Source organism: Mesoplodon densirostris, chromosome 2 (assembly GCF_025265405.1).
Source record: "Mesoplodon densirostris isolate mMesDen1 chromosome 2, mMesDen1 primary haplotype, whole genome shotgun sequence".
NCBI lineage: Eukaryota > Metazoa > Chordata > Mammalia > Artiodactyla > Ziphiidae > Mesoplodon > Mesoplodon densirostris.
Genome location: NC_082662.1, coordinates 164,911,937 through 164,937,740, shown reverse-complemented (window position 1 = coordinate 164,937,740; position 25,804 = coordinate 164,911,937). Strand labels below are relative to the sequence as shown.

Genomic DNA, 25,804 nt, shown 5'->3' with positions numbered 1-25,804 from the left:
CATATAAAGCTAGAACACTTGAGGAAAAATACATATGTACTTTTTTCAATATCTGTTACTGTATACATGTGACTGAACATGTTTCCTTAGGGAAATTTTCAAAAACATTCACTTCAGCCCCAGAGCAAGAATAAAAGATATATTTCACCTCTAAAAGGCACTGTCCTGCCAATATTACATGAAATAAGGAAAGATCTTTGCTTTGTGCTAAAATACACTTTAGCAAAGGATGGAGTTGTCTATGTTGATTTCTTTATAGTGAGTATCATTAGCTCTAGGTGTAGGGCAATTTAGAACAAGTTCTTAGTTTAAGCAGCCAGATACAAGGTTAGATTTTTCACATAAAAGTACTAGAAAGAAGTGACATGATTTGAGGTTCAAAAATATGGACAGTTGGTCTGGATTATCACTGTATGATTTTGACTCAGTAATTGATACAAGAGGAACAACTCTTCCCAGAATTCTGGAAATTCAGCCACAGAGAGGATAAGATGACCAATCATGGCTTCCTATGTGAATTCACCATATGAATCAGGGTTTTGCCCTATGTGATTCTGCCTCCAAAATTCTGCTTGTTATTCTTGTTAATTACAGAAGAAAGAACAAACTCCAAAGCATAAGCACAGTGTGACACAGGAAAGCCAGCAACCAAGTGAATGTTCTACCCAAGAGCAGGACAATTAATGTTGGAAAGACTGCTACTTCCTTTGGGGTTTTAGTTAGCAGCAGTTCTCTAAGGGTGTGGGTGTGACCTAGGTTATCACCTTGAAATACAATACTTTAAATGTATTTAAATGTACAATATTTAAATAAGAAGTCCCTCTTTTTTTATATATAAAAAAAGAGGGACTTATTATTATTACAAGACCAAGATGCAATGTCCTCCAAAATAACCCAATTACAAAGAAAAGGTTTTGAAAGGGTAAAGTTATACACTAAAAGGCTTAAAACATTACAATATTTTCTTGGCAGATTGCTTTGGTTTCGAAACTGTAAAAGAGGAACATCTTTCACAATCGCTTAAACTGTGATGTTAAGTTAAAAAAAAAAGTCACACTAAGAGGTTTACCATTAAAAGAAATAAAAACATAACTAACTGGAAATATTGAGTAGAACCTATGATTTGTTTAATTTCTATGAAGTCTTATTTTTAACCTTCCAATTAGGAAAAATAATTTGCAACTCAAATACAGTTTTATTATTTAACCCCCCTCTAAGTCACATATGCCTTTTAATAGTGACTCTATCAAAATAGCCAGAGTAGACCATATCCCAGGGAGTGATTAAGAATGAGAGAAAAATGAAGTCACACGAAGCAGAAAAAAGGTAAAAAACAACAATGTTGCATTTTTATGAACTGAGGATGTTTTGAAAGTCATTTATAAGAAAACAACAAAATTATGGCAGTTGTTATCGAATAACCTGCTTATAATAAAGTACACAGTGTACACCTTTAGTTTTAGAAGATGAAGTTATGTGGACATGGAATAAATAATATGTAACTAGAAGTTTAATAATATACTAGACTACTAAAAATCTGGAACAGGAGTGAAGAGGTAGGTACCTGGTGCTTTTGAATCAATCAATATATTAAATCAACAATGAATCATACTAACAAAACTGTATTAACAGCAAACTTGAAATAGCATCTAGCCAGTCAAACAATATTTTCTATATCCTCAGAATGATAAACTTGTATTATTGGAGGCAAAATGAGCATCCACCAAGCTTATTTTATTCATTATACTCTACTATTAATTGTATTTACCTACGTGAAGTTTAAAAAAAAATTTAAAAAAGTAATGGAATTGCAAAGGGAATGCTTTCTAAAAGAAATAGATTGTCCTCCCTAAAGAAGCCCACCGGTCGCCATGCCTGCCTTACCTAAGGTTTGTGGACTCGGGGCGATAGTTCCAGCTGATGCTCTGAGCAGCCACGTAGAACTGCCTTAGCCGCGCTGCTTCAGCCCCTAGGCTCCCCCAGCCTGCCCAGCTGGAGCCCAGGACCACGAGGACCCAGAGGCAAGGGCAAGCTGGGAACATGGTTCCTTTCCTGCCTCTGCCTCAGCCGATTGCGCCCGGCTCGGCCGGGCTTGGCCGCTGCCGGGACTGCAGTGAGCGCCGCGAGGCTGCGGGTGGCAGTGTCCTCCTCCTCTTCAGCTCCCCCAGGCGTCGCGGCAGCTGCAGCCCGCGCTGTCCCCACCTCCTGGGGCCTTTCCAGGCTGGGGTTGACTAGGTCACTGCTCCAGGTATTAGGGAGAGCAACCAGGTTGGTGACTGTTTTACTACCGGTGGAGAAAGGGCAGCAATCAGCGGCTCTAGCAGGCAGGGCAGTGCTCAGGGATTCGTGAGACGGGGCAACACTGTCCTCCCAGCTTCCATCTGCTCAGTAGCCCCTCATCAGAGCCCGCCACCATAAACAGTGCCTGGGGCAGAGTTCACACTTACCAGGCGCTCTGCAATTCCCAGGGCAGTGGGACCCAAATCCCTTTACCACACTGCTCTCCTTCTGATGTGAGGAAGAGGGCCCTATGCCCTGTTACTGGCACAGAAATATTGTATTTGCAGGTGGTGAGGAAGCAAGGGGATGGTCACGTGAATGAGGCCTGCTGGCCTGGCCCACTTTACTGACTTCTACCCATGCACAGTTCTGTCTTTTAAAAAATATATATGTATATTGAGATATAGTTGATTCAGTGTTGTGTTAGTTTCAGTTATACAGCAAAGTGATTCATATATATATATATATATAATATATAAACATATAATTTTTAGATTATTTTCCACTATAGGTTATTATAAAAGATTGAGTAGGGCCTCCCTGGTGGCGCAAGTGGTTGAGAGTCCGCCTGCCGATGCAGGGGATACGGGTTCGTGCCCCGGTCTGGGAGGATCCCATATGCCGCGGAGCGGCTGGGCCCGTGAGCCATGGCCGCTGAGCCTGCGCGTCCGGAGCCTGCGCGTCCGGAGCCTGTGCTCCGCGACGGGGGAGGCCACAACAGTGAGAGGCCCGCATACCGCAAAAAAAAGGAAAAAAAAAAAAAAAAAAAAAAGATTGAGTAGAGTTCCCTGTGCTATACAATAGGTCCTTGTTGTTTACCTATTTTATATATAGTAGTGTGTATAGTTTAATCCCAAACTCCTAACTTATTGCTCCCCCCTTTCCCCTTTGGTAACCACAAGTTTGTTTTCTATGTCTGTGAGTCTATTTTTGTTTTGTAAGTAAGGTCATTTGTATCATTTTTTTAGATTCCACATATAAGCAATATATGATATCTGTCTTTCTCTGTTGCACAGTTCTGTCTTGATAAGGGCCTGTGGCCACCTAAGGCAGTGACAGAGGAGAGGGCTTAAAGAGCTTCACTGAGAGAATCAGACCAGATTTCAATCCCACTTTACTAGCTGTGTTCTCTTGGATAAGTTACACAACCTCTCTGGATCTCAATTTTGACACCTGCAAAACAGGGATGATAATAATAGTTTTTTCTGATAGGGTGGTTGGGAGGATAAAAGAACACTGTGAAGTATATAATTCCTAGCAGTTGGAAAGCACACAGCATGTGTTGATTACTATGATTATATTTTTCCTGCCTCCAGGGCCCTTTATGTATCTCGGAGGATCTGGCTGTTTCACGTGGCCTTAAGATATGATTTTGCTATTTATAGAGAATCTGAAAATTATCTTGTCTGAAGCATCCTTATGACTTATCCCAGGTCCCCTGAATCTACATGCCTCCAAGCTTCTATGATTTGTCTCAACAGATTCAATAAATTGTAATTTAGCACCTCACATGAGATCTCTATGATGTCTTTAGTCTCCTCAACATATGGTCTCTGTCTTTGCTTCTTGACTGATATTATTTGATCAACTCAGACTGTCCACTCTCTAAAGTCCAATCAGAGTTCTATCTCCTTGATTCTGGGCCAAATTGACTTTTCCATTTTATGAATTCCTACCACACTCTTCAAATAACATACTGATGTTGATTACTCTCTATCACTTTGTATTGGTGTCTATTGGGTCCCCAACTAGATTATAAGCTATTCGAGAACAGGAACGGTGAATGCCTTATCCTTCTGTATCTATATCAGTGGTTCGCAAAGCTGATAAACCATCAGAATTCCCTGGGACGATTTTACAAAAGGCAGATTCTGACTCAGGAGACAGGGTGATAATCATCATCCTATAACACAGAGCCTAGTGACTGGCATAAAGTAAGCAGTCAGAGATGCTATGTACAGTATATGAGTGAAACTTTTTTTTTTTTTTTTTGCGGTACGCGGGCCTCTACTGTTGTGGCCTCTCCCGTTGTGGAGCACAGGCTCCGGACGCGCAGGCTCAGCGGCCATGGTTCACGGGCCCAGCAGCTCCGCGGCATGTGGGATCTTCCCGGACCAGGGCACGAACCCGTGTCCCCTGCGTCGGCAGGCGGACTCTCAACCACTGCGCCACCAGGGAAGCCCCCTGAGTGAAACTTTTTAAAAGCAATGTGTCCCTAAATCCCAAGGTTACTACCAAAATTCTTGCAAAATCTTGTAACCTTTAGTTACACTTTCACCATTTTTATTTGCGTGTTTTATTTGCATTTTTATTTGCATGTTTACCTAGTCTGTGTGGCATGTTCATTGCCTCACATTTCACAGAGAGGACAATTATATTGTTTGGCTCTATATATTTTGTATCAGTTTCAGACAACTACTGTGTAACTTTCAATAACCTATTTATTAAGCATGTGAATTAAAGAACGTGTAAAACACACTCAGGTGATGAAGGCACTTTTCTGCTTCTCTGATTTTCTTGTGTGTTTATGGTGGTGGTAAGATACATATTTGCTCACTGACGGGTTGAGCTTGTAATGGGACTACTGTGATTGTGCATTACATTCATGTATGCAAAGTGAAGGACACAGATCTTATTCAACAAAGTGTCAAATAATAGAACATGGCATTTGGGGGAATCCTTTTAATTAGACATTTGAGTATTGGTCTTTGGGTCCTCTGGGGGAGAATGACCGGTAGAGGGAGGTCTACAGTGACATGTACCTTCCTGTCTTGATTTTTAGTCTTCTGCAGCCTCTGGTGCCATCCAGAGGCTTCTCTTGAAGCCTCACAGCAGAGGTCTAAAAGCCTTCACAAACAGCAAGCAGTGAAGACCCAGGAAATCCTACAGAAATTCCCTCAAGTCAGAGATGCCTCCTGCCTTCCAGCAATGTAGAGGATGATTTCCTCCAATCCAAAAATAGAGAGGCATTCTTATTTTTCTGCAGTCTGGTCTTCTGGTGAGTCAGATGCTCCAGGCTCTAGTTAATTAGTATCTCAAGTGACAGCTGGGGGCAAAGGCCACAGACCACGGCAGAAACATTCAGTCCCAGCTTCTGAGGCTTGTGTTGGAGGAAGAGGAACTGGAGCAGGAAGGGGTGGTGGGTGGAGAGTTGGGGTTTGTGGTACAGTCCTTCTGCTCTGGTCCAGAGCTAATCTAAAGGAAATTCCACGCCCTTTATTCACAAGTATTTACAGAAAACTGCGGCAGATAAGCTACAGTTATAGTCAAGTCTGTCGGGAAGGCTGATGTTCAAAAATAGGATCCTGTGGACGTTGAGTGAGGTGACCAAGAGAAGGACGAGTCTCTGAAAATGAGACAAAAAAATTAAAATAATTACATTTTCCCGAAAAAGATAAAAGAAAGCTCTCATCATATGTACCTCCTAAGGCTTAGTATAATCTTTTTCTAGATTCCAGATATTCTGCCATCTAGGCTACTTCTCTTAGGAAACTCAACCCTTCACTGAGCTTTTTGGGAGAGAGAAGTTATCATATTACTTTTGTTTTCCTAGAAGGTCGCATAGGGAATTGGCTCCATAAAGTCTGTAAAATTTTTCTAGCACTCGTGACTTCTGGTGATCAAGCAAAGCTGCAGTATCAGTACTACCTAACAGCCAGTAATTGAATGTCATACATCCTGACATAAGTTATGTCTAATTAGAACATTTCTATCCTGGAGGAAAAGGAAATCTTCTTATGAACTCACTTTCTATTGTCACTCTACTGCTATACCCGTCCCCAACTGCCAACACAATTTCCTGCATGGTTTGAACATTTAATACATGGTTAACATGTGACTCATGATTGTATAAAGAAAAGTCAAGCTTTATATTCTTCCTTTTTCTCCTACTGTTCTATTTTCTTCAAAAATACTTTCACAGATAACTTACCTTAAGGGCTTGGGTCAAATGCAGCATTTGTAAAAACTCCGTATGTTCCTAGGTGGCTAAATAAGAGAAACACAAAGATGACCTGTGATATTATGCTTTGTCCTTGACCCCAGTCCTGCACATAGTTCCTCCAGAGACCATGGATTACCATCCCACCCCTGGAATTCTCTGCTTTTAGTGGGAAAGAAGAATAAAACCAAAGAGATTTTCAAGATCCCACTTAACAGCTCTGGGTAATTTGTATTGCACTTTATACCCATGTTATTGTTGATGCTTTAGGTACTGAATACTTGCTATGCCCCTGCTGCAGCTTCTTCTTGGTGAATTATAAAATTCCAGCCTTGATACTTGATCACGTGGCAATAGTTTTCAAAGAATGGTAGTACTGCTCCCTATAGGCATTTTTTGATTTTCATAATGATCAAGACTTACTATTGACATTTAAGCAGGGGCCATGGGTGCTGGATGTCCTAATATGCCTGGGGTGCAAAAGAATTGTCTTACACACTCCACATAACTTTAGAATAGCTACTCAACGTTCATGGAGGTGAAAAATCTCTGAGCCTGCAACTTAACTGCTTTACATATAAATATTAAATTTTTTGTGCATCTTTTAAAATGTAATTGCCATGTGAATTAAGGGAAGATAATAACAGATTTTCCAACTCTTAACCAGAGTTGTTCATCATTTTAAAAAATCAGGTTGGTGTTGGCAACAGTTCTGATACTGTTTGAATCACTAACAGAATATTCCTCTCAGTTGACCTTTATGCTGTTGCCTTCACAGTGATTCTATTTGAATGAAGGTACAAGCCTCTGATGACACCATAGCCTCTGCTAGTGTAGTGCTTCAGCTCTAGCATTTTATTTCCAAGTCACTTTCCCTTGTATTGCTCCTTTATATTATCATTAGGGCACCTATTGATTTTTAAAAACATTATGTAGGGCTTCCCTGGTGGCACAGTGGTTGAGAGTCTGCCTGCCAACGCAGGGGACGCGGGTTCATGCCCTGGTCCGGGAAGATCCCACATGCCGCGGAGCGGCTGGGCCCGTGAGCCATGGCCACTGAGCCTGCACGTCCGGAGCCTGTGCTCCGCAATGGCAGAGGCCGCAACAGTGAGAGGCCCACGTACCGTAAAAAACAAAACAAGACAAAAAACATTATGTATTACTAGGACCTATTATCTGTATATTTTCAGAACTAGTCAAGGGGACATTGCCAAAGATTTGTTTCATAAAGGGGTCATCTGTATAATCATTCTGACATACTACAGTGGATTAAAAAGTCAAACTAGAAAAACGTAATCATAAAACATTTCCATCTTACCTTTGAGGGTTCAAGGGGCTTTTTCCTTCATCTGAAATAAGCAAGAAGACACAGAAGATTGGTTTAAGAGTAAAAAATGTGATGAGGGAGAAAGGTCATCAGTGATAAGGATTATTGGGGAGAGTCAGCAGACCGATTTCCAGATGGGCTCATTATGAGACACGTGTAGGGAATATCCCTCCCTAAGAGGTGGGACCTGTTTTAGGCTAAATTAAACGTTCAACGATATGTAACTCCAGAGTCCGCTCATCTTTCTCCTCTTCCCTTTTAGTAACAACCTCTCCTCCTGCCTCTGGTCCCTGCCTTCATCTTCTTCACTACTCTTGGTTGTTGTTGAGACCATTGGCTCTCGAAACTCATTTCTTTGGCACTGGAGGCCCTCTATCTCTGCATCCTTTGTCACACTCCCTCAGTCGTGATTTGGGCAAGCTAAGCGAGTAAACAAATCCAAACCAACATAACAGTGAATGTTTTTCTCCCCTGATCACATATGTGATTGGGGGCCTCCTGTCTTAATTCAAACAATGGACTCTGATAGTGGAAACTTTAAACATGGCAGCAGGTCTGTCAATCATCCCATGGGTAGATAAAAAAGGAAAAGCATCTCATGCCTAAATACATTTAGAAAATATTAAGTGACATGAAGATGAACAAGTATACTTATTACAGGGCATGACTGAGCCTTCAGTGTAATAATGAATGTGCACTTTGAATTTGCAGGGGAGGGACACAGTATGCAGCATTTTCCTAGTATTTGACCATAGAATCCTAGAAAGTTTAAAATCAAATTGGGACAGGTCAAGGGAAAATTCCCCATCTCCACAAATGAATTTATTTATTATAAAGAGATTGGAGGATGGGTGGCTGCTGGTCCCTCTCCACGGTTCAGAGGGTTCCCTGGAAATGTCTCAAAACTAAAGAAAGAACTTGTGGAAAATGCAGGAATACGGTGATTCCTACATGGTAATGGAGATAAGGATTCAGGTCTTAGGAGCTCTCACCTCTGCCTTCTGGATTTGGTTAACCAGACACAGATGTTGCTTGGAGGGACTGGTTGTAGCTTTTTGGTCTTTAAGTAGTGTTATTGTTTGTCTATTGTCCTATTTACTCCCTCACAGAAGAGTATATGAAGGAACATTAGAAAACCAGCCTAATGCGATGGTGGCTTTGTGAGGGGAGAGAGCATGAGAATAGGAAACAAGGGGTTCTTCCTCTGAGCAGTTAAAAATAGGGAGGGAGACATAAGAGGGAAGAGATATGGGGATATATGTATACGTATAACGGATTCACTTTCTTATAAAGCAGAAACTAACACACCATTGTAAAGCAGTTATACTCCAGTAAAGATGTTAAAAAAAAATAGGTGTGGAAATCTCAATTCCATGAGAATGCTGGCAGGTACTTTTAACATAGCCACTTTCTGTTCCTGGATTTGAGCATCCCTGACCCCTCTGATACCCCCACTTACTTTCCATGAGGAAAGATGAGGAGACCCATTAGCTTATTAGAAGAGGATTGGCTTATTATTGGCTTCTCTTGTTGCAGAACACAGGCTTCAGTAGTTGTGGCATATGGGCTCAGTAGTTGTGGCATGCGGGCTCTAGAGCACATGCTCAGTAGTTGTGGTGCGTGGGCTTAGTTGCTCCATGGCATGGGGATCTTCCCGGACCAGGACTCGAACCTGTGCCCCCTGCACTGGCAGGCGGATACTTAACTGCGGATTCTGTGTCATCAGGGAAGCCCCTTGTTTTCTTTTAATGCCAGTGTTTTCAGACATGAACTACTGAGGTTGTTGTTTCACTGCCCTGCCCCAAATCACATGAAAGAAGAAAATAAGGAGAATATTCTTTCCTATTTACCTTTTTGTCTGCAATGCTTTCTTAGCAGAGCCAGGAGTAGCCCACCCGTCACTAAACCTGTTGTAGAAGCGACTGCTCCACCAAAGTAAGTCAAGGCTTCCTGGATAGTCAATGGCCTCGCTGCAAAATAAACACATGCACACATGCAAGACATAGGAAGGGTATTGTGCAGAAGACTATCAGTCCCCCAGGAGGTCCCCAAGAACTCTAAAATATGAGATTAAGTAAGTCATCAAAGGTCCTGGCAGTGCTAACGACCCAGCACAAAAAGATCTGGAAGTCATAAACCACTGCAACAGAATGGGATGCCCGCAGGGCTTGATTTTCTTCCTAATGCTTAAATATCAAACATAATTTCCAAAGGAGTCAGGGTAAGGACTTAATAAAAGGAATTAGATGATTAAATGGTAGACACAATAAATGGAAGTTTGGATAAACAAAGTAAACTGTGGGTAATTGGGGGGGGGCAATTGAAGATTTTTATGTGATGAAAAGTAGTTACAACAAACTGCTAGAGAAAAGAAATGAAAAAAAGGGAGGGGGATGAAATAAACCTTACAAACAGATGGAGCTTAATTAAGGAAGATATATTATATTTTTGGAGGTATATGTTAAACAAAGATCTTCTGAGATAATAAATTAGGATTCTGCATTAAATAACCTTCAGTTTAAAACATTTTGAAACTTCAAGATGTACTACACACAGATTATAAAGAAATGAGAGTATTCATTTCACAAACTGGAGCTTTGAAAAAGGAGTGGTGATTGTTTACACAGTCACTGAATTTGATTCCCACTGCTCTGCATGAGGTACAGAGACGCTGTCTGATTCATTGTGAAACAATTATTAATGCAGGAGAAACCCAGTGATGGAAAGCAACCACTGTCAGAAATACTCAGAGGAGAAACACTGATTTCATTATTTTCCATATCAAAGCGACTTCCTAACCCATATGAGAAATAAACCTTGGCACGCTGGCATGATAGCTGACCACTGGCCATTCTCTTGGCACACTGTTCTCGCTGAGCCACTAAGTAAACGACCCTCTGGGCAATGGAAGCTGCAGGTTGATCCATAGCTGAAATTTCCCCAAGGGTTGGAGCAGTTCATCACTATTGGCTCAGTAACGTGTAGCTTGGAGCATTTGACAGCTGCAGAAAAAAAGAATGCAGGAAAAACAAACATATAGAATGAACATAAAAGAAATTATGGATTCATTTGAAACCTGGCTAGCGTTGCCATTAGATGAGGTAGAATACAAAAGATCAGAAAGGAAATGAGCTACTTTTGACATTCCCACTAGCCCTTCCAACATCACATGTCCTAAGATATCCACTCAAAGAATGATAGCCAAAGAACTAGAAGGGGCACATAGTGGCAATTCAATAAATACCTGCCAGTGGATTGGTCGATCTTACCTACCAAAATACTATTTACAAAATTTTGCTTCTCAAAAACACTGTTGTCCTAAATGTCATTATTACTACCATTGGCAATAAGCTGGCATGTCAGCACATATTTCTTAAAATAACAAGTGTTCAGCATAGCTGGCCTCTGGACGTTGGAAAGAGGCAGGGACTTCCATACTCATTAAACTATTTGTCAGGGAATTTCAGGCTATTCTCCTAAATTTGTGGATAGAAAACTAAATATAACTCAAATTTAACTCAACTCAGGAAACTGAATTTAACTCAGACAAATGTTATTGAGCAACAGTGACATTTGCAAAGCACTGTGCTGTGCTTCCTAGGGAATACAGTGATGAAGGAGACACAGTGCTTCGTGCACAGGGCGATAGGTCTTCAAGAGGTATCAGTCACGACTTATCTTTTTATTTAGCTTCCAATTATGAAAATACGGAATATTTACACTGCCACATCATTAACAGAATTGTAACTTATATTTCACAATTCATATAGCTGGTTTCATGTTTAGCGTGTGTATTGTTCTAACACGTTTTGGACATTTACAAATGTTTCCTCCTTTAGGTCTTTGAGTACCAGGGCATTACCTTGTGACATAAGGAAAGGGAAAAGTTGGTATGCCTGTTGCACATTGCTTCTAATTGGGATTGGTGTGGATTTCATGGAGGAGCTGACACTTGAAGTGGTCACGTGGTCATTGGGGTTGGATGGGATTTCGACAGGCATGTACAGTGACTAGCTTGCTGGAAGATTGCATCAGAACTGCCTGTTCCTTTTCACATTACCTCTGCATGCTGGAGCTACTGCTGTCCATTGTCCAGAAGGTCTGCATCGGAGAGCACTATCTCCCATGAGTGTGAATCCAGCTTTGCATCCAAAGTGGCAAGTGGTATTCAAACCAAAGTTTCCCAGATGATGCTGACAGGACATTGTTCCTTGCTTTGGAGTGACGAGAGATGGGCATTGCACCTCTACAGTAGGAGCTGATACTATGTCTGTTGTGAGAAAATGTTTCAATTTAGAGAACTCCCAATTAGAAGGAGCACAACAGAGTTAAGACTGACATGGGGGGCTTCCCTGGTGGGGCAGTGGTTGAGAGTCCGCCTGCCGATGCAGGGGATACGGGTTCGTGCCCCGGTCTGGGAAGATCCCACATGCTGCAGAACGGCTGGTCCCGTGAGCCATGGCCGCTGAGCCTGCGCGTCCAGAGCCTGTGCTCCGCAACAGGAGAGGCCACAACAGTGAGAGGCCCGCGTACCGCAAAAAAAAAAAAAAAAAAAAAAAGACTGACGTGGAATAACTGCCTTCCACTCCTTTCATAATCAGGGAGGTTCTAGCAATAGCTCCTTAAGGAAGTTAAGGAAAACTATTAAAATCAGGTATGGAAAACCAGATGAGAAAAATGATCTAAAATTGTCCTTGGAGAGATGATTCTCCTGGCCAGAAGAAGAAATTGGAGGTGTGTGTGTGGGGGGGGGCGTGGATACTAAAAACAAAACAAAACAAAACCAGAGTAATTGGTGCAGAAATATAAGAGTTCAGTAGAAAGAGAAATATGCAGAGGCCAATTGCTTGCTCAGTGCTGCTTTATTGGGAGGTGGTATTGTCCTCTGGCCAAAGGTCAGCATGAAATGTGAGGCATGGATATTGCCACTGGCTGTCACTAACTTGCCACGTGGCAGAAAGATGGCAGTTGACCCCTCTCTGTTTCAGTTCCTTGATTTGGAACACTGGACCGGTGACTACACCCCTAGTGTTCTCTCCTGGCGATGAAGCAATGGAAACCACTCAATCAACTCAACAAAGCTCTTTGAGACAAAGAGGCCACAATTACAAAAGAAAATCTGTGCTTAAGAATTGGTGTTATCTTTTATTCACAAATGTGAAAAAGTCCTGTCACTCCTTATACATTTTTTAATCCAGGCTGTGTTTCCTAGACCCCAGTAGATAACCCACTTCATGACAAGAAGTGGAGCTTTCACAGTAATAATGTCATGTGTACCTGTCACATACTAAGAGTGTATGTAAGTGTTTGTTATTTTTGTTGAGGAAATTTCCAGAAGAAGAGCTGTCCCGGCAAGTGTATCCTGTTTTACCGTCACAGGTCGGTCGGGGTGCTGTCCATCTTCCAGAAGCTGTGCATTCAACATGGTTGGACCCCTCCAGCTTAAAGCCCTCGTTACAGGAGAAATAGCAGGTGGAGCCAGCAGTGAATACTCCATGAGTGTCAGGACAATCCAGGCTTCCCTGCTGTGGGGCAGATAGTTCTGGACACTTGATAGCTGGAGAATCAAATCAAGAATGTCACAATCTCCAAATTGATTTGGAAGCCCTGTTTTGCACCAAATTTATTCATTCACATTTTCAGCAAATATTAACTACTTATTGAGCTCCCGCTGTGTCAGGTGTTTTGCTAGGTAGCAGGCATTTCACAATGAGCACAGCAGGTCATGAAGTACAAAGGGCAGGGGGAGGGACGGTGGGCTTGCCGAGAGGAGTATAGGAAGAAGTCACAACAACAAAGAAGTCAAGGATTTAGGCAGTCATCCTCAAGAATTCACAACTTCATCCTCTTCTCTCTACGCCTGCTGCTTTAGAGACCTCATAGCCTCCCCCCAGCTCTCACTGTCCTATCTGTATAAATGCAGTCCAGGTTTTCACTTCTGTCCTTCCTCCTGCCTGAGACTACTTCCAGTTAGATATCCTGCTGTCTCCACAAATTCAACACGTCTAAACCTGCAATGATCATCTTGGGTCCTAAACGACTGTTTCTTCCATTTGGATCCCCAGGCTTTTTTTTTTTTTTTTTTTTAAACCACAGTTTCATAGCACAGGAAATCTCAAAACCTCCTGGTGAAGCTCGATTAGTTCCTGGGAAGTCCCTGAACTGACCTTGTGTGTTCTTGCCTCTGGTTCTTGGCTCGCACTGCCCTAAATTTCTTTCAATTTTTACTGAATAAAATCCCACCCATCCTCTAGGATCCAAATGAACACAGCCTCTCTAACGCCTCTGCTGATCACTGCAACCTGAAGTCTTCTTCTCTGAGCGCATCAGTTTTTTCTTTGAACTCATATGCTGTCATATCACATGTCATCTCTTCCCTCTTCTCCTGGATAGAAAGCTCCTAAAACCCAAGAACCATAAATCTTTGTGTCTCCCACAATTCACACTGCAGGATGTCAAGAGGTGGTGCTCAACCACAGTATGCCAAATGGATGAGCAAATGAATTTTTAATTTACTATTTCCCTCAAAAACTGTTTTGATAAGTTATTGCAGTTACTTGTTTCTCTTAGGATCATGTCTTTCTCCCCACGAAGGTCTCTGACATAAGACTGTTATTTATCAACAAATATTGGATTATTGACAAACTGAGGGACTATTCTTTCTTTAAATCCAAGACTATCTGAAAGCAATGCCTTGATCAGATAAGGCTCATTTTGCTTAGCTATTTTGCTTTTTTAAAAAAATCTCTTGAAGTCCTATGTAATGCCTCATGGAAAAGTGATGTATTGGCTTTTACATATTGATGGGCCCATGTGCTTTTTGGTGGCAGGCTATTCACTGAAGGATTGTGGCTCCTTACTGTGTGAATCCATTCAAGTAGCCAAAGTAACATACTGAATTTTGGTTTAGAACTCTCAAATTTTTGAGTAATTAATAAATCCATGCCTGGCAGATCAATTCCATTTATCAAACATTTATTAAACATATCTATTGGTGTAAGTCATAGACATTAAATCATTTATCAACATTTTCACTAAAATAACTTTTTCAATATCTCCAAGAGTTTTATATTTAAACCCAAGAAAATACATAATGTCAATTGCATGAGAGCAGGGACCTTGTCAGCTCTTTTCAACACTGTATCCCAGGCAACAGTGCCTGGCACAAAGTAGGGGGTCCAAAAATATTTGTCAAGTGAACAAATAAGTTAGCACAATTTAATTTGGACACATTCTAACAAGTATTTTTACATGGTGTGAAAAGAAACAAGAGGAGTTACTATTTTAAAAAATTGATTTAAGTGACCCCTCGTATACAAAGAGAATTACTACAGCATTAAATCTACTTGGAGGATATTGCTTTGGTCTCAGTCTTGTCAGTCTTTTTCTGACAAGGTTATAGATATGGCCTTTTGTAGCTAGGAAAGTCTCTAATCCTTCTTCTGTAAACATGAACCTTGTTGAATCTAAGGACGAACTTGTGTAAGGAAGCATGTTTTCCTGTCTGAGGGGCAGCTTTGGTGAGGTTCATGGAAGCCTAACCAGAACGGGCAAGTGGTGGGCGCTCAGCAAACACGGGCTGAATTAAATTTGTGGAGTTGTCAAGGAAGTTGTTGGAGTGAAGGGGCCTAGTGCAGATGTAGAGGAAGAGATTTTTACTAAGGAATGACCTCTGTGGGTGACTTTAAAGAGTAGTCATATTCTTGAGCCTACTCTAAAACTTTACCAAAACCTGAGTCATTACAAGAAGAATAGAAAATGGATAAGGGTTGCTTTTATCACCATACTTAATGCTCTATATTTGTGGACTTAAAGGCAGTGCTGCCTACTGGAAAGGTCTTCATTGATATTTTTCTGTAATCCATGAAGTAGCTGTACATGATTGCCTGTGACTTCATGAATTATTGGCATCACCGGCACTCTATTATTATCTTATGACATATTTAGTTAATTCTCTGTTTCTTTGTATTATCTCTTTTTACTTGAGTTGGATACAGTTTTGTCAAGAATTTTTTGGAAAGAAGATATATTATAAATAATAAATTTAATTGAGTTGGCTGTTCTAAACTCAAATTTTTAAAATAAAGGCTAGGAATCTTCATGGAGTCAGAGGAATGCTGGGGGAGTGGAGAGATAAAACAGATGTGAGCGAGCCAGGCCAGAGCTTAGAGGGCACCAGTTTGCTATATTTTAGAACTTGGATGAGCAAGGATGTGGCAGAAGGGCAGAGCTAGGACTGGGATTTGAAACCAGGACCCATCCCTCCCCATCAAGGTGAGGTTAGTCATTACGAGTTGGGTCCAGCAGCCAAACATGGTCTCCAGAGGGCCAATGACAAAGTGATTGGGAAAACAGTCATCTGTGTCAGGATAGTGGCTCAACAGGTGGTGACATGGGGGACACAGAAACCGGATATAAGCAATTCAGCACTGCTTAGGTTCAGGGAAAGGAATTCAGGTCCTGGGGTGGGGCAAAGGCTGGGAGGAGACTGGAAAATACAGGCAGAGCTCAGGTCCTAGAGAGACCAGGAAACTGGCGTTCTAACTAAAAGGGAAATATCTGTGGACCTACTCAAAAAATGGAACCTCACATTGTGCTGTGAAGCAGGCGACTCAGCATTGCACCTGCCACACCACCCCTCCTTACTTGGTGGCCCTCAAGCCTCTTTGATATAGCCCGGGACTCTGAAAAACACTATGTGAAAAATCAAGGTTCAGTGCTGAAGGGTTAAAAATTCATGGACTCAGACATATGGGAAAAGAAGAGGAACTATCTGCCTAAATCTAGAGAATAAATTTAGAGAATGAGGTAGAAACACAGGTACAAAAGCCAGAGCTAATGATCAGGTGCACACAGGGTTGACAATTCCAAAGCCCATAGTTGACTAAAGCTGCTGCCCCTGGTCAAGTTTGGTTCTAGACACTGGGTAGGGCTAGGCCTGAAGGGTGGTGGGCAAATGCCACCTCGTGTGGAGAAAAGGAGGTGGAAAGGAGTGAGGGGAATGAGGGCTTCAGAGATTACAGATTTAATAACCATGTTGATTGCATATATGATTTAAACTTTAGTGAGATATTTCTTAGGGATTTTTTATTCTTTAGCTTTAAAACAGAATGTGGAAAAACAGAGCTTATGATAAATGCCCATGGAATAAACAAACGAGTGATTGAGAAATAAGTGATGAAGCCTTAATGATATCAGTCATAAATGTTCTAGATTCCTCCGGTGGCTTGTAGTATATCTTTTTAACAGCAGGTGATAGCATTTTGTCCTTTAGTCTACAGAATTCGTGTCCAGGGAAGAGACCTCAGAGTTGTTGTTGTTGTTTTTTTACATCATTATTGGAGTATAATTGCTTTAAAATGTTGTGTTAGTTTCTGCTATACAAAGTGAATAAGCTGTTTGTGTACATATATCCCCATACCCTCTCCCTCTTGCGTCTCCCTCCCACCCTCCCTATCCCACCCCTCTAAGTGGACACAAAGCACCGAGCTGATCTCCCTGTGCTATGCGGCTGCTTCCCACTAGCTATCTATTTTACATTTGGTAGTGTATCTATGTCCATGCCACTCTCTCACCTCATCACAGCTTCCCCTCCCCGCCGTGTCCACAAGTCCCTTCTGTACGTCTGAGGCTTTATTCCGGTCCTGTCCCTCGGTTCATTAGAACCACTTTTTTTTTAGATTCCATTTATATGTGTTAGCATACGGAGACCTCAGAGTTGATCTTGCTCACTCCTCTCCTTTTGGAATCGAGAAAATCAAGGGTGTGACATGATTTACATGGTCCATGACTCCATGGAAGAGCAATACAGGTCTTTGGATATTAATCTAGTGCTCATTCCACGAGAAGGAATACGTATTTAGCTCTTTTCACTAATAGATTTCTATCAACATATTGTCTCATTTGATCACTCATTTCGGCAACTAGACAAGAGCAGTGGAAAAGAGTAAATTTACAAGTGACTGACCCGGGATTTAGAAACCTGCCACTGTGTGGCAGTGTAGTGTAGTGTAGTGGTAAAAGCTCTGGCCCGGTAATCAGGCTAGACCTGGGTTTGAATCCTAACTCCTTACTTCCTATCTATTAGATCTTTGCCAGCTATTTATCTTCCATTTCCTCATCTTTAAAACGGGGAGAGTGATAACCATGCTGAGGATTGTTGTGTGGATTGAATGCAAAAAATGCATATGAAATAGCTGGTAGTTATTTACACAAGCAATAAAAATTAGCTATTACTGCTGGTATAGTACACAGAACAATAGAACAATGGCAACTTTTTTTTTTTTTTTTTTTGCCGTACGCGGGCCTCTCACTGTTGTGGCCTCTCCCGTTGCGGAGCACAGGCTCCGGACGCGCAGGCTCAGCGGCCATGGCTCAGGGACCCAGCCGCTCCGCGGCATGTGGGATCTTCCCGGACCGGGGCATGAACCCGTGTCCCCTGCATCGGCAGGCGGACTCCCAACCACTGAGCCACCAGGGAAGCCCCAATGGCAACTTTTGAAAGTAAACATGAGCTATAAATTAATCAATTCATACACTTCTATTTTAGAGCATACTATATACTAGGTAGGTGTCAGTCAGATGTTTCGGGAGAATCAAAGACAGATAAGATCTGGCCCTTGCCTTTGAGAATCTACTAATTCATTGTCAATAGGGCTTGAGCTTGAATAAATTTAACCAGTAAATGATAAGCTTCAATTCAACAGATACTTGTCACACACCTACTTTTTTTTCTGTCTAGTTGCTGCAGGAAATACAAAGGTGAATGCGGCACAGTTCCTGCCCTCAAGGAGCTCATAATCCATATAGAAGTTGAGCAAGGAGAAACATACACAAATAGATAAACTGTGACATCCTTGAGGGGTTGGGTTGAAATCACATCCATCCCTGAGTAAGCTCAGTGTCTGGGGCTTAGTAGTGCTCAGCGAAGGTGGATGTGGGAATGAATGAGTAAGAGTGTAGTAGAAAAATTCTTTATAATGAAGTAAAAGTCCCAGTAACATAGCTGAACTTCATCACTTACTAATAGTGTGAATTTCGACAAGTTACATAATCTCCGAGCCTCTATTTTCTCATCTGTAAAATAGAGACAATACTGCCTGTCCTCATTATTTTAGAATTGTAATAAACATCAAATGTCACAGTGACATTAAAGCACATTATAAAACTATGAAATGTTTAGGGCCTCCCTGGTGGCGCAAGTGGTTGAGAGTCCGCCTGCCGATGCAGGGGATACGGGTTCGTGCCCCGGTCTGGGAGGATCCCATATGCCGCGGAGCGGCTGGGCCCGTGAGCCATGGCCGCTGAGCCTGCGCATCCGGAGCCTGCGCGTCCGGAGCCTGTGCTCCGCAACGGGGGAGGCCACAACAGTGAGAGGCCCGCATACCGCAAAAAAAAAAAAAAAAAAACTATGAAATGTTTAAAGTTATTATTATAAGACTATTCAGAGAAGACTTCCCTGGTGGCACGGTGGTTAAGAATCCACGTGCCAATGTAGGGGACATGGGTTCAAGCCCTGGTCTGGGAAGATCCCACATGCTGCAGAGCAACTAAGCCCATGTGCCACAACTACTGTCTGAGCTCTAGAGCCCGTGAGCCACAACTACTAAAGCCCGTGCACCTAGAGCCCACGCTCTGCAACAAGAGAAGCCACTGCAATGAGAAGCCCGCACACCACAACGAACAGTAGCCCCCATTCGCCATGACTAAAGAATGCCCGTGCGCAGCAATAAAAACCCAATGCAGCAAATAAATAAATAAATTTTTTTTAAAAAGAATATTCAGAGAGAGAGAGAGAAAAGCTTTTGGTCTAGATGGTTATGCTTTGTGGAGAAAGCTTCCTTTAGCTTAAGAACAGGTTTACATGAATTCCTGATGATCCTCCATTCTATACTGTTACTTGAGAAGCTGTAAGAGAGGATAGACCCATGGTCCTACCGTCGCATGTTGGTGGGGAATCTGTCCAGTGTCCAGATGGAGTACAGTCCAATCTTTCTGGTCCAGATAAAGAGAATCCCTCATCACAGGTGAACTGGCATGTGGTCTTATAACTGGAATCTCCAAGAGGCTGGACACAGGTCTTTGTTCCATTCTGAGGGTTCGGGAGAGGTGCGCAGGTAACGGCTACCGTGGGCGTGGCCAAGGAGGAGAGAGGAGGTTGTTTTAGAACACAGCAACTTAAGTCAGTGTGTGTGTGTGTGTGTGTCCTTAACATACCAGGGCAGCATGGGGTTAGAAATGATTGTTTGAATTTCATGGTGCTTTGTCACCAGGTAGAAGTCTTGTACATGTGAAATAGCAGCAGTTGACAGTGGATTGGTATCCTGAAATGCTCACCCCCAAAGAGCTTTAGAGGTGATTTAAAAGGGAGCTGGTGCTTTGTTGGGAAAGATAGTGATGCAGCTCATGTTAGTTGCTCCTGGACAGGAGAAGGACTGGCTGCTTCCTTGATACCTTCTTCAGAGATAGACCTAATCACCTTGCCATAAAACAATGACAAGTGATTTGAAATAGGGAAATGGAGTAAAATACTTTTTCCCCTTCCAGAAGTTCCTTCCCCCAACCAAGTGGTGGAAAGAATCTGGGTCCAACGCCTGCCTCTGTTACTTACTAGCAATGTATCTCTGGACAATAAGCTTTCTGAATCTCAGTTGCTTCATCTATGAAATGGGAGATAAAACAATCCTTGCCTTGCAGGGATCCTCAGTTATATAAAATAATAAGTTAACTAAATCATAGGCAAAAATTAAATATAAAAATATTTTAACAATCATGACACAAAGTAGGCACATAATGTAACTGGCCATCTGCAGATGCTCTTCCCACCAGTCTCATCCTACAATGACCAGCCCCAGATGACACTACTTGTTCACCTACAAAAAACAGTAAATAAGGTCTCATGGTTCTTTGCCACAGCTTATCCATGTGGAGTTTGTGGTGCTGGAGGACTTGATTTGGTTGGAGATCATGCTCTGTGACTTTTGGTAAGTCACTTAACCCCTCTGAGCCTCAATATGTTCACCTTTAAAATGTGGAGAATAGCATTAAATAGCTCTCAGGATTTTTACAAGGCTAAAAAGTGAAAACACTCTGTATGCAAATGTTAATGGCTGCCAAGATATCCCTCAGCCAATTAGTGAAATAAAACTCAGATTAAACATATTGGCATTAAAAAATGAAGGCTAAGAGAACACATGGTTTAGGGTGTTTCTTCTTCACTGTTTGGCCTGATTGGGTAGTGTATGGCTTTAGACCAGAGACAGTGGTGGAGTGGATGAACATAGGGCCATTTCCACTGATTTGAACTGCTTGAGGTCTTGAGAGCATTTTCTGTTTCTCTTTCTCTCTCTTCCCTTCCTCCCTTCTCCTTTCCAGCTACATTTCACCCCCAACCCCCAATCTCATCCCTTTGTCGAAAGGCCTAGTTATTTTCTGCCACTTGAAAAGTCTTTCTGTATTCAGTGTGGGAGTGGTGGGTAAGGGAGAGTAGGCAAGTCAAGAAGCCTATAAACTGTAAGGACAAATTGGGAGGGTGTTGGTACCATGAGTCAGTTTGCAGCTCTTTTGTGGCCTTGCCTTCTGATAGCTCGGGTGGGGATACAGGGGCAAGGGGGACCTTGGAAAGGGAAATTGAGAACACCCTCTCAAGAGCATTACAACAGCTTGTGAGTGCAAGCCTCGTGGTACCTTCCTGTGCAGACCACATTTGGGTATTTCACTTGATGCTCGCCCAGCAACAAGAGGAGAAAGTTCAGTCAGAGTAAACAGAACTAAAAGCGGAAGGGAAGTGGAAGGTCACAGGAAGCCATGGTGAGTGTGAGCCTCCTTGCTGTGAAACACCCACAGGTGGGCCAGTGTGGGGCAATGAACTGCAATCTGTGCCCTGAACAGCCCAGGGTTGTTTGGAAGGGTGCTAAGCATTGTAACACCCCCCTCAGGGGGTGTTCTTCCCCAAAGCTCTTCCCCAAAGCTGTGTGGACTTTGTAGCATATCCAGCCTTCAGTGTAGCCCAGGTGACAGCTGAAGAGCCAAGGTCACAAGCCTCACCTTGGTCTCTGCAGACCCAGCTCAGAAGGTGTGCCCATCCCTAGCCCCTGTGGCTTGCCATACTCTCTTGTGCCTGGGGCTAAAGGATATGTAGTTCTATTGAGTTGGTCAGCCTCTTTGTTCGTTCGTTTGTTCATTCATTCACTCACTGTTGACCTAACTTAACAGTAGTGAGTATGTGTGTGTGCATGTGTGTGCTTGTGTGGGACCTGAAATAGCAAGTGGTTTCCTTTTTATTAAAAACATGTTTCTGCCTGCTTTCACTCATGTTGGAAGTGGGTACGAAGTGAAAAGCAAAGGCAAACAATGCAGAATTGGCTAGTATTTTACCTACCTAATTTTATTATTAAAATTGTATATATATAAAAAATACTAATCATAAAATCATATGGAGGAAAAAGTGGGAAAATATTGGAAGAATTCATACAAGAATGGAGAAACATAACCAGTGTCTGTTTTAGGGTTGGGTATTTGGGGGAGGTATTTAAGAGGATTTTTTTGTTTCTATATTTCCTTATTTTTCTGTAGCTTTTATAAATAAAAATTTTATTGTTTAAAAGCAGTATTGGGCTTCCCTGGAGGCGCAGTGGTTGAGAGTCCGCCTGCCGATGCAGGGGACACGGGTTTGTGCCCTGGTCCGGGAAGATCACACATGCTGCGGAGGGGCTGGGCCCGTGATCCATGGCCGCTTAGCCTGCGCGTCCAGAGCCTGTGCTCCGCAACGGGAGAGGCCACAACAGTGAGAGGCCCGCGTGCCACAAAAACAAAACAAAACAAAACAAAAAGCAGTATTTGCCATAAATATAAGTAAATAATTGGATACACTGAGTAGAAAAAGGAATGAGGAGTATAAAAAGCGTACATCTGTCCTTCAGTTCCTAAACACAGATGATTAGAACCAGTTCTATTCCGTACAATAACTGCCTTTACTTTATATCAAGTGTAATGCAGACTAATATGCTTATGCTGAACATATATATACTTTTTTTCTTCTGAGAATCCTGTTGACCTTGCATGTACAGATTTAGTTTCTTCCTCTTTTCATCAGTCTTCACTTTATCCTAAGTGGATTTCTCCAGTCTTAACACAGATCTTGGAGGATGTTTGCAGCCAGGCACCTGTAAATTCTGCCCCTCCCATTCCACTATTAAACCCGGGAGTTATCCCCCATTCCACCATTGACTCCGTGGTTCCTAGGAGCAAAGTGCCAGATCAGTCTTGGAACAACCATCTTGAGGCTAGTTCTTCCCTCTGGCCTTCTTTCCAGATACTGTCTTCAGCCAAGTGAGAACAGTCCACCTGGTTCATGATAGGAGCCTTCATGCCCTGGGAAAGGCCCCAGGACAGAGCTGGCACCAGGCCACCACCATACCCCCCTGCCACCTTCCTGTTGCCAGACATCCTGTCGCTTGTGGTACCTGCCTAGCCCCTGAAGGCATTTGCATTTTGGATCCCTGGGTTACGTGATGACAGTGTTTATTCATTTTCCAGTCCATTTCAAGTTTCTGTCCCCTAGACAGTTACCACCTTTAAAATACAGCTTTGTAAAATAAGCCTACAGTTTATTTCCAAGACACTGGAAATAATTCATTTTACCTTGGCATTCTGGAAAAGGAGCATTCCAGTTCCCCGTATCCAAGCATTGCAGCACACTTGCTCCCACCAGGAGAAAGCCTTCATCACAGGTGAAGCTGCAGGTCGACTGGTACCTAAAGGCGCCAAAGGGATGGGAGCAGTTCACCTGGGCCTTGTTTGAGGCTGGCAGATACTGGCACTGCAGCGCTAAGGAGTGAGGAAGTGAGAAAGTAAGGGAGTGAGGAAAGTAATAAACAAGTACTCATTGATTTCCACCCCTTAACTCTTTCTAGTGCCAACAAGAGGGATTTCTGAATTGGGCACGTTTAACCTGGAGGACGAGAAAAGTGTCATGTAATCCCAATGCCAAATGAAGGACTTTATGAGGAAATATTGAGCCATCATTAATCATTTGGCAATATGTATTCATAGTTTTAAAAATATCGCACTTTTGGACCCAAGAATCTATGCTAAGTATGTAACAAGATTCATATCAAACATCAGTTCAGAGAATTTTGATCATGATATTATTTGTGAGAGGAAAATATTGAAAATGAACATAAATGCCACTAATTAGAGGCCAAAAATTAACTATCGTGGATCCATGAAGGGAATGTGATATATTTCACCTTGGAAAGATATGGGAGGTATCTCAATGCACAACGTCAAGTGAAAAAGCAGGATAAAAATTATATACACACCATGATCTCAATCATATAATGCAGATGGCCATGAATGGAGAGAACACATGTATTCTATATATATTAAGTCTTTTCTCATCTTTAAAAGGGGAGCAATAGTTTTAACTGCCTCATGGAGTTCGACTAAAATGCTCAATAAATATTATCTATTATTATTATTACTAATAGTAGTAGTAGCAGCAGCAGTAGTAGCAATAGTCTTAAAATCATTATAGCTATGCATCAGATGCAGACCTTGAATGTCAGAGTGGAAAATGCTAGGAAGGCCTACCAGGGGAGTTATTGAAACCACATATCTAGATGCTTAAGAGAATGGTCAATTCTCTCTTTTGGATGATTAGACATTGACCTGACTGGAGACAAGAATGTCTCCAGTGACCCCTTAAGACCCTCTCCTTTTAAGCATGTCAAAGGGCTCTCTGTGTCTTTGTCTCTCAGACAGTACATTCCCCGTACATCCCACTCCCCTCGCTAAGCCTCACCATCATGTTGTTTGATGATCTATTCCTCTACTGCCTCACTTTTTTTTCCAATTTTTTAAGTGTAGTAAAATACACATAGCATAGCATAAAACTTATCTTTTACCACTTAACCATTTCTAAGTGTACATTGCAGTGGGATTAAGTACATTCATATTTTTGTGCAACTATCACCACCATCCATCTTCAGAACATTTAACAGCAACTACCTATTCCTCCTCTAGGCCCCAGCAACAACCATTCCACTTTCTGTCTCAGTGATTCTGACTTCTCTAAGTACCTCCTATATGTGGAATCATTCAGTACTTGTCTTTTTGTGATTGGCTTACTATACTCAGCATAACGTCCTTGAGATTCATCCATGTTGTAGCATATGTCAGAATTTCCTTCCTTTTTAAGGCTGAATAATACTCCATTGTATGTATGGATATACCACATTTTTCTTATCCATTCGTCTATGATGGACACTTGGGTTGCTTCCACATTTTAACTGTTATGAAAAATGCTGCTATGAACGTGGGCATATCCATCTCTCTTCAAGACCCGACTTTCAAACCACTGCCTCATTTTAAAATCAAGTATACTTAGACCCAAGGGTTCACATAAATTGCTTGGGATCTCACATGAAGTGCCAATATTTTCATTTCTGGGACATAAATTCTGTGTGGGGTACCTCTTGTAAAAAAAATAATCTTTGTGACTTCCCCATGCCTCAGTTCTTCAAGAACAAAATATTGAGAACATGAACTGTTAAAGGAGATCACTTTGTAAAATCAGATCAGAGACATATGATTTACAAGGTAATGTTATGATCATTATTTTACCTACATTTGTAAAGCTCATAGCAGTTTTTTTAAATAAATTTATTTATTTTATTTTATTTATTTTTGGCTGCGTTGGGCCTTCGTTGCTGTGCACAGGCTTTCTCTAGTTGCAACGAGCGGGGGCTACTCTTTGTTGTGGAGCACGGGCTCTAGGCGCCCAGGCTTCAGTAGTTGTGGTGCTCAGGCTCAGTAGTTGTGGCTCACAGACTTAGTTACTCTGTGGCATGTGAGATCTTCCAGGACCAGAAATGGAACCTGTGCCCTGCATTGGCAGATGGACTCTTAACCACTGTGCCACAAGGGAAGTCCCTCGTAGCATTTTCAAGCTTGCATTTACACTCATTAATCCACAACCACTAGTGAGGTGGGTAACGGAGATAACAGTACTCTTATTTTGCAGGTGACACTGAGTTTCAGAGAGACCAAAAGCTTGTTGCCAGGAAATGACAGAACTGGACTAAATGTCTTGTCATTACCCTTCCACTGTTCCATGCTGTTCCTCATGCATAATTCTTTCCTCCCAGCCCCCCCCCCCTTCATGCCAACTCACGACATCCATGTCAGTCCATGCAGCCCTCGCCTTGCGTTTCAGGATACTGTAATGAACACATGCCTAAGACTGCCCTCACTCA

At 42.1% G+C, this 25,804-nt stretch overlaps 2 protein-coding genes across 2 annotated transcripts in view; both read right to left on the bottom strand.

Moving 5' to 3' along the window:
- The window catches only part of F5 (coagulation factor V), an 85,709-nt gene extending 83,667 nt beyond the window's left edge, over positions 1-2,042 (bottom strand). The window contains exon 1 of the mRNA XM_060078663.1: positions 1,885-2,042. Within this exon, the coding sequence (XP_059934646.1) occupies positions 1,885-2,042 (158 nt within the window). The remainder of the gene's footprint in view (positions 1-1,884) is intronic.
- Positions 2,043-6,212: 4,170 nt separating this feature from the next.
- Positions 6,213-25,804, bottom strand: part of SELP (selectin P) — a 29,948-nt gene continuing 10,356 nt past the window's right edge. The window contains 8 exon segments of the mRNA XM_060078653.1: positions 6,213-6,267; positions 7,539-7,569; positions 9,398-9,517; positions 10,364-10,549; positions 11,608-11,817; positions 12,919-13,104; positions 19,485-19,670; positions 23,190-23,375. Of these exon segments, the coding sequence (XP_059934636.1) occupies positions 6,213-6,267; positions 7,539-7,569; positions 9,398-9,517; positions 10,364-10,549; positions 11,608-11,817; positions 12,919-13,104; positions 19,485-19,670; positions 23,190-23,375 (1,160 nt within the window).